The 8,955-nt window shown below is 35.7% G+C and overlaps 1 protein-coding gene across 1 annotated transcript; it reads left to right on the forward strand. All coding sequences in view use genetic code 11, as the record gives it.

The window, feature by feature from the left end:
* Positions 1-6,621: 6,621 nt before the first annotated feature.
* On the forward strand, positions 6,622-6,906 carry EGR_10108 (hypothetical protein; the record flags this gene model as incomplete). Its single annotated transcript, XM_024499357.1, has 1 exon — positions 6,622-6,906. The coding sequence occupies one exon, from the start codon at positions 6,622-6,624 to the stop codon at positions 6,904-6,906; it is 285 nt and encodes a 94-aa protein (XP_024346232.1).
* Between the last annotated feature and the right edge of the window lie 2,049 nt (positions 6,907-8,955).

The following is an 8,955-nucleotide window of genomic DNA, read 5'->3' on the forward strand; positions in this document are numbered from 1 at the left end:
AGTGGATTTAGTTTAATCACAATAAAAACCAACTGCTGTGAAAAATTTCGAAAATTTTCTTGACTTATTTTGACGATACTTCTAAAATGCTTTCATCACAGTTGCACAGATTTTCACTAAACAATCCAAGATGTCAGCATGTTGTGCGCGCTGACTAGACAGTACATTTGAATGCCGCTCCCCTTATTAGCCATCATGATGAAACTTTGCTATGATCATGTCAGAGGAGTTCCCTTTTCTAGTTGTTACTCAGAGGCAAAGCCAAAATCTCTTTCAAGCTGCTTGATTTTTTTTGTGGTCTTGTGGCTTTTGTGAACAAAGCTTCAGCCGACAATTGCAGTCAACCTCATTAACTTACTTTCCACCTTCACTGTATCACGTACTGTTTCCTTGTCAGCATCAAATTCGATGGTAAGCCTGTAAACAGGTTTAGTTTTTTTAGATTTAGTAAGATTACCAAGTTTATTTTTTCAATGATTTACAGTTTCTTTCTCCTCTTCTACCATTTGATCAAGACATGGGAATTGGGTAAAGTGCGCACAGCGCTTTAAAATCAAACACGTACAAGCAAATGCAGGTCTATGCGGACAATAAAATGAGTGACTAACGGAAGTCAGATTAATATGCTTTGTATTTGGGTTGAAAAAAAAAATCGCTACAAGTGGCATATAATTACTGACTTGGTTCATCGTAATAATAAAGTCTTTACCTTGATTAACAGAAGTGTTTTATTATACGGCAATAATTCTTTCGCTGCGACCCGAACAAATGCTAAACGCTAAACTAATGCGATATATACTTATTTTTAAGACTTGTAGAATGGATGTTTGACGTATCGGGTAAACGCTAGTTCAATATCTAGAGGATAACTGAAGTTGATATGTAGTTGTTAACAAGAAAATGTTAGTTTTGGCGAATAATTTGAAAAAACCTTGACTTTAATCACTGAATATAAAACAACTGGAAAACTGAAACTTAATTTGGGAATAGAAGGAGGTGTAGATGAGTTGTCGGAATTCTTTTTCTTTCATTAACCACTAAGTCTACAATTCGAGTTCAATTAATGTTTGATAAAGGAAATAGCAACTAAGTTATCGCCAAAATTATAAAGTTTGAAGTAAAAATCAGCAGGTGATTGAGGATTTTCCGTATAAAACGTATGCAAATGAATTTTTTTTCTCCTTTCTGTCTAAATCCCGCATGGATCTTGGGATCAAGAGGTTTGCGAATAAATGGTATCACCTTTCTATCAACTTGATTGATTCAAATGCAATTGCGCAGTTTTTTTTCCGATTGTTTTTTTTCTCGTGTTCAACAAATCTCCATTTTATGCTCTTAAACAGGATACGAAAGCTTGCATTTTATTTAACCTTGGTCGTTTAAGGGAGGTTTAATTCGTGTGACTCGATGAATTTAGCGACATTTGGTAACAGGTTATTTTCTAATGCAGAGATTACAAGTATAAAAATTCAGATTAATATCACGTCTTTACAACCGGATGAACTATTGTGATAAGACAATCGCACGTTTCAGTGGTTGAGAGACTTTATGATCCGATTTTCAGATCTTACGCTACATGCTACGTCCCAGTGGTTGAGAGACTTAACGATCCGATTTCCAAATCTTGCGCTACATGCTTTAGTCATGTCTGTTTTTGGATTTTGCAAGAAAGTGAAATTGCAACATTAACTGAATCCTCAGAATATCTCTATCATCAATTACTGCAACATGTATCAAGGCTAATGGCCACTTTAAAAAGATCCTAAAAGCTTTGATGTCGTATTTCAGAAAACTGATTTGGGAATAAAGACTTAGTAATTAACTGAGTCAATATTGAAAATTAGGAGATTAATCCCCCAAAAAAGTTTTTTTAATGTTTTATTTTAAGCGACCCTAGGATATCTGGATGAGACTCACACCACAACACAAATAAGGGTGATGCCTTTTTTGCTCCCCCTATCGCGGATTGCTCTCCTTCTTCCTTCCTCAAAGAGAGAGAAATAAAATAAATCCTGAAATTGGAGAAGTTAAGACTAAAGGATAGGTAAGACTACTTTAAAATAAAAAAATTTGTCCAGTTATTTGATAGAACAGGAATTTTTCTGTCTTGGATGATATACCCAACTTATTACCATATTGTGAATCTGCTTTATACAAGTTAGTAGTGCTTATGATTTTAACTTAAAATTTCGTTCTACCGTGTTTATCAATGATCCTTTGAAAAATAAAAATAAATTCGGCTTTTGATAATCATAAGCGCAGCACCCCGAGACTTTCCTAAAGATGAAAGCTGACAATACTCTGAGTGAAAATGCATTGCCGACCTACAGAAGGGCTGGCTTAAAGGGTTAGGCTTCCCGACAGAGACACAATAGCAGGGCCCCTAAGTGGCCCCTTTACCAAAACAAAGAGTTAAAGTATTCCATGAGGGTAGTAAGAAGGAAATGTTACCATGGTAACTTTGAGAATGCATGTTAGTGGCTGATATCACTAGGCGAATAGCATTTTAAAAGTATTAAAGTGCTATAACTGGATATTCTTGCATCATGAAAATTCCACGAATGGCATTATTTTGTCTGCATTTATTTCCCTCTTGGTATAGGAAGTGCCAGTGAGAGAAGTTATCAAACCATTGCCCAGGAAAAGAAAGTCCTGGTTGTTTCAAAATTACCGCCCAGTCTATCTCTCAGGTAACCTTGAATGTTGTGAATTAAATTTTACATAGTACTTTATTTTCTCCCACTCTGCCAGTGTGAATTTCAAGGCTGCTTAATGAAAGTACTATTCATCGTGAGCAATCACGAAGGTTAATTTAGGTTAATTTATCAAACAATTTACTAGGTGCCAATTTATTAATGATCACATACGGAATCTGAAGAAAGTGTGTACAGGTTTAACTAAGTGTCCAGACATTATTAAGTAGTAATTTTATTTGTCTTGGTTTAAACGCCCCCTTTTGATGGTGTCATATGGGCAGTCATTTATCAAATGGTCACTTGTATGAAGCTGTAAAGGAGGACAAAAACACAGAAAACGTTCGCATCTATGCTTGCAACATCTACCCAGCTTTTTTGCTTGATCGGTCAGCATCACTTGCGTGTCCACTTAGACAAACTTGATAGAGTGGTAAGACCTAATCAGGCACGATGTCATATTCAACCACAACTGCCTGACTCGGATTATTACTTGCTTTTTGGCTGACAAATTGCCTACAAACCAATTTTTATTTTACCTGACCTATTATGAATTCTCTGCTAAGGTTTTACAACGCATTTGGGATGCATAAATAAATTATTGTGACCTGCCACCCACGGCAGCATTAGGTGTATAAAACTGAGTTTTGTGCGTTCAAATTTACAGATTTCTTAAATAATTAAAGTAGAAGCACCCCTTTTTATTGCAAATAAGTGGTACATTTGCATATTTCGTGAGATAATTTTCCATGAGAAAAGTGCGTTTAATATCGCGTGTGTATGCACTATAATGCCCCTCAATCCTCTTGTGTACATTCAAGTAACTCTTTGAACTACAATGTAACAGTTTGCCCAAATTTATTTTGCCTATAGAGATGCTCCCGTGTGAGTGAGCTAAAAAAACAGGAATTTAAGCAGACTGATTTTATTAAGCTAACATGACTCCACCAAATGAGTAAATGAACAAGATATGATTCCGTTCCCCTTATCAAAAAAGCGCTGCTTGAGAATGTAACACGATCTCATTTTTGTCTTCGCAAAAAGTTAAGAAACACCCAAAAATAGGTTTATTAAATCGCTATTGCAACATTAAAACTAAAACTTGAATGTCAGAAAAGTTTTGAGGCAATGTTTTGCAGAAAATTTTGACTTATAGTGTCTTGAGAATGTGTCCGATATTTTTTTGTGGATTGGGAGTTTGTACTTAATCTGAGCATATCGCTCTCCTTTGAAAGCGCTCAGTAAGCAGCTTCTATACTACTTAGTCTAGCTAATAGGCGCAAAAACATATAGCGCTTAGGAAGATCGGTTGAGTCCTCACCGCTATTTCGCAACGCTTCTACTTCAAAGGGCGGTAGCTCAACCCAATCCATCCCCTCTAACGCTTTAATGATAGGTTGCATCTGGTGAAAATATGTCATCATCATAAATTCACCAGTTATTCTACTTCCTAATAAACCTTCCAATAAAACAGAAGAGTCGCCTTTTTTATAAAAGCCAAGGCACTTATGATTAAGCAATTTTTAGGTCCTATGGATGATCTCTTCTCAAAGGAAACGAAGAGAGCAGACAATTTTATAACATTTAGGTTGTAAACGTTTTGAGGGAGATGAGAAGACATTCCACTTGCTTAAGAATGATTGAAAAGACTCTTTTAACCCCACTAAACATCCAAAAATCTGCTTGTTAAATCAGCTAGTATTAACTCTACGCGATTATATAACAAGCAAGCTTGTGTTTGTTTGCAGTTTGTAGTTTGCTTCAAAGTACTTCCTCCATTTCATTTCCCTGCTAAACTTTAGCTGTCAGTGACATTATTCAATACCAAAACCTCACTCTTCACTAATATACCTTCCTAAATGGAAACGAAGGAGTCTTGTAAGTGTACTTAAAGGGAAAGGGAAAACGACAGGATTAACATCTGGATTTTTTCTGCTTCCCTAATCACATCGAAGTTAATTTAACATTAAAATATCATTCAGGCAATTTCGATATAGTAGAGGTTTTAACCTCCACCTATCAGAGAGCAGTAGGCTACCAAAATTGTTAATTTTTTGTTTTTCCAGGTCGCCGCTTTGACATTGGGCTTTTGTCAGACTCTGTGTAATTTATTTTTTTAGCAAAAAATCAAGTTGTAGTGGTTCCGAAGGTTTCTTACAAACTTCCTCCACCTACAATATTCAATCAAAAATTCCTCGTAATGAACAAATTCAAATGAGGCTCCAAGGTGGTGCTATCGAGATAAGAAATCTCCATTAAATTTACTCAAAATTTAGTTCAAGTTTCGTCTTTTTATGCTTTTTAAGACAATTTTACGGTTTTTCCTCAGTTCTTTTATGAAATTCGATTATTGATACGTTTTATTACCTGTTTTATGCTTGGCATTCTTGTTATAAACTCCAGGTAATCTCAAAACACTAATAATTTGGCGATGCGGTGGAATGCCTCCTAATGCCTTCATTTTGCAACCCATTTTGGTATTTTCAGGTAAGCATGCCGAACAGAGCTGTTCAATTTTTAAATAAAATTATGGTTGGCGGACAAATTCTTAACTAACTGTTAATTTAACAGCAATTTCGCAGATTTAGCTGACGCACGGAAAGGTTGAGATTTATCTTATGAATTTTAGCCTTTACAGAATCATATAGGATTAAAAATCAAAATCTAACAGTTAATGCTAAAAAAACAAGTTCTCAATAAGGCATTTGATTGGTCCTGCCTTCTCGAGAGAAAAATATTGCGTTTTGAAGGTAAGAGGGGATTTACGGTGTAAGCTGCTCTTTTCCGAGTGAGCTTTTTTTACAACAAAACAAAATGCTAGTCTAATTCGCAAGATACTGGTAGATTTCGAGTCTTTATTTTTACTGAAGCGAAAACAAGGTCCTGTTTTAATTAAGATTTCGAGTCCCAATGTAGTTCATTAATTTTGACCTTTTTCCAGGTCTCGTGAGGCCACTTTTGGACCACGTCTCTAAGGGACTATAAATCCCAAAAATAATGATCATCAAACTCTTTCTTTTTGCTTCTCGTCACTTTTCTGTCCATAAAAGAACGCATAAAATTCGTCGCTGTTGCTTAAACTACACAAAGCTAACTGTACTTCCCACTTAATTTACTCTTCCACTGTAATAATATCATGCTGATTCTAGTTTTGCTTTAATTTTTTTCAAAAAATTGCGATAAATGGAAATGCTTAGCTGTTTAAGAATTTTTTGTAATAGTCCTTTCCATACTTTGAACATATTTTCCTCACGTTGATATCACTCGATTATAAAAGAAACAATTCCTTTCACGGAAATCCCTAAATGTAAAATTTATCATGCAACTGAAATCAGTACAACTGCATAAACAAAGAGTGTCTTTTTGAAGTTTCTTTAAATTTTATAATTCATGTAGTCGTTTGGTTACCCCCTCTATTCCCTTTTGCCCAATCAACTGTTTATGCGGATATATTTGCAGCCTACGAAATATTTAACAGTTAAGTGGAAAACTTATTTCTGTCAAAGGCAACTTATCTTGATGTTTCAAACCAATATTTCCGCAAAATATATCCATTCGAATATTTTCCAAGAAGTAAAATGCTGCTTGTCTTGGATTGGTCCTCTTGATCACCACCATCAGTACCTCATTGGGTTGAGACCCCACCAGTCAGCCAATAGAAAATGTAGTAGGCTATACCGCCGGACCTATATAAACGGAACCGGTTTGAGTTCACTCAAATTCACCGTATTTGCACCTGGTCTCCATACAGTCAATCTTGCATAATGAAACTTTGTTTTCTCCTGGTCTGTATAGTTAGTCTGGTAATAGTTGAAAGTGGTGAAGCCGGTAAGTCATTTCTGGCTACTTCCTTGTCACCTAAACCAATCGCGGTATACTAAAAAAAATTCAACAGCATTTATTTCTCAGAAGTGAATAAAAGTAGAGAATGGGAAGTGAGAGTCCCCATTACACCTGCCCACCAATTTTAGATAATACCCACACTTGCGGATTTGTAAAATTTTACAAAGAATTTGCATTAATATTTTGCTGTTTTCTTTTGACAAATAAAGGCGAGGGAGGGCATTTAATGTCCAAGCGAGGTTTACACTTCTTCCGACTCCGAAGATCGTCTCACTGCGTTGATATGGATTCCGAAACACTTCGTCAAATTCTCGTAGGTGTTTCATTTGATAATAATGACTTAAGTTCAAGCTTAACAAGTTGGTGCTGAATTTACTTTTTTCTCCCTTTCTCTCTGCAAGTTATAAAATCCTGATTAACTTAGTTATATCATATTTAGACAAAAAAATTTGCATAAATTGTAGACTTTAAATCTTCTTGTTCTATTGATAGTAAAATGGCCTTCTAAAAGGAATTACTAGTGGAACTACGCGAAATATATCCAATGTTATTGTGTACAGTTTGAAGGTTTGTATTTAAAAGTAATTTTTTAATCTCTTTTAGTTGTATGGCATTTGTCCCACCGACCACGGAACGTCAAGTTCGTACGATGAGAAGTAATGATACAATGGGCAAATGATTTAGCCTAGAAAGAAGGGGTCATTACTAATGTATTATACATTAATTTATCTCGGTAAAATAAAAGCTTCACACTCTTTCATCTACCTATCTATTTGTCTACCCATCACCTCTTATCCTTACGCATTACCCATGTTTAGCAATGCAATGGATGATTTGCTGTAGATTTTTTTCAGGTATCTCTAATGAAATAGCTTCATTTTCTATCTAGAATAGTTTAACACTAACATTCATCTTCTAGGTTTGAAAATCCTTAGCGAAGTATTCGTATAATTCCCCTTAATCGATTTGAGGTCGCTAAACATGACTTCTTAAATGACATAACAGTGCTCCTTTAAAGAATTAGTACATGGAGCACCCAAATGTGGTAAAGGTGTAACAAGTAAATTAGTGAAATAGGTGACCAGCTTATTCCACTAAGCACCTTTTGAACAGAAATATAGGTAAGGAAAAGGTTACTGTGAAAAGCAATTCCTTGGAATGGTAGTGGATCATAGAAGCCAATTAAACCAACATCCAATTATATTAAAAAGGATAGCTTGAAAATAAAAGCAAAATAAACTATAAATAAGGTAATTCTGGGACATGAAAGAAAGATTCTCTAAATACTTGCATAGGCAATTAAAATTATCTTCTTTTCGTGGAGACAAGAACGTAAGAAGTTACATACATATGGCACAGGGAGGGATGCGGTCACAAAACCGCGGTTCTGAAGCAGTACAACGAAATTAATTATTGTAGAAGGCTAATGTGCACAATTAGACTCTAAGAAATTGGGTAAGTTCTATGATTGTATCATTTTCATTCGTGATCTTGGTTACAAAGACTGAACGCAGCTACAAAAAATGTGTAACTTGGTGTGCAAAGAAAATGAATACGCAGTTACATCAGTCAGTACTACTAAAGGTTTCCTTCTCTGCAAATGCTTGTGGATTTGTGAAGGGTTAAAAAAATGTGTAAGGGGTAACCTTTACACTGGGTAATTCAGAGTTGCGCTGAATAGGCAGATTTGAAGACGATCCCGAAAGGCACTTGATAGAGAAACAGAAATTCGCAGACAAGGTGGCCTCCATGTCCCTTTCTAAAGCGGCTTTCTATTCGTCTCACTTTCTAATCGGGATGCCTGTCTCATACTCCCCAAAATTTTAACTTATTTGTCTCCGAGAAAAGTTCATCTTCGGAGCTTCCTTTTCTTTTATTCATCAAATGAGCATTTTAAATGTGACTAGGATCTACTTTTAGCGTAAACCATGTCTTTGCGGAGTGATTTTCCTGAAAAATCCCTGTTGACCTTCCATATGTCAGTGCAAATTTATTTTTCACCAGATGGCAAGACACTGCAATGTTAGACCAGGTCCCATAAACTCGAGGCATGCTGTTTTTATTCCGTTCAGATCAACAGCGCCTTGTCCTGCTTTAAACTCCGAGCATCGACTTGCTAGTTGGTTGAAGGTAAACATTTCGATGAAACTGCCAAATATTCCACATCGTTTCCTTTGTGTGTAAGTAGTTAGAAGTGAACCTGCTTAATTCAATTTTGCTCAGCCTTATGCATTTTACAAGACCGGGTTTCGTAAGCGCAAGAAATGCTTTCTACGCCATTCAGGTCAACAGAGCACTTTTTATTTAAAACTCACGGGTTAGGGGGGAACTGTTTAGCTAAATGCAGTTCATAACTGTGTCAATAAATTTGACAAAAATATTCAAGAGTTAAAGTTCTTTACATATTTGCCTGTCGGGT

This window comes from Echinococcus granulosus (genome assembly GCF_000524195.1).
Source record: "Echinococcus granulosus chromosome Unknown EG_S00190, whole genome shotgun sequence".
Taxonomy (NCBI): domain Eukaryota; kingdom Metazoa; phylum Platyhelminthes; class Cestoda; order Cyclophyllidea; family Taeniidae; genus Echinococcus; species Echinococcus granulosus.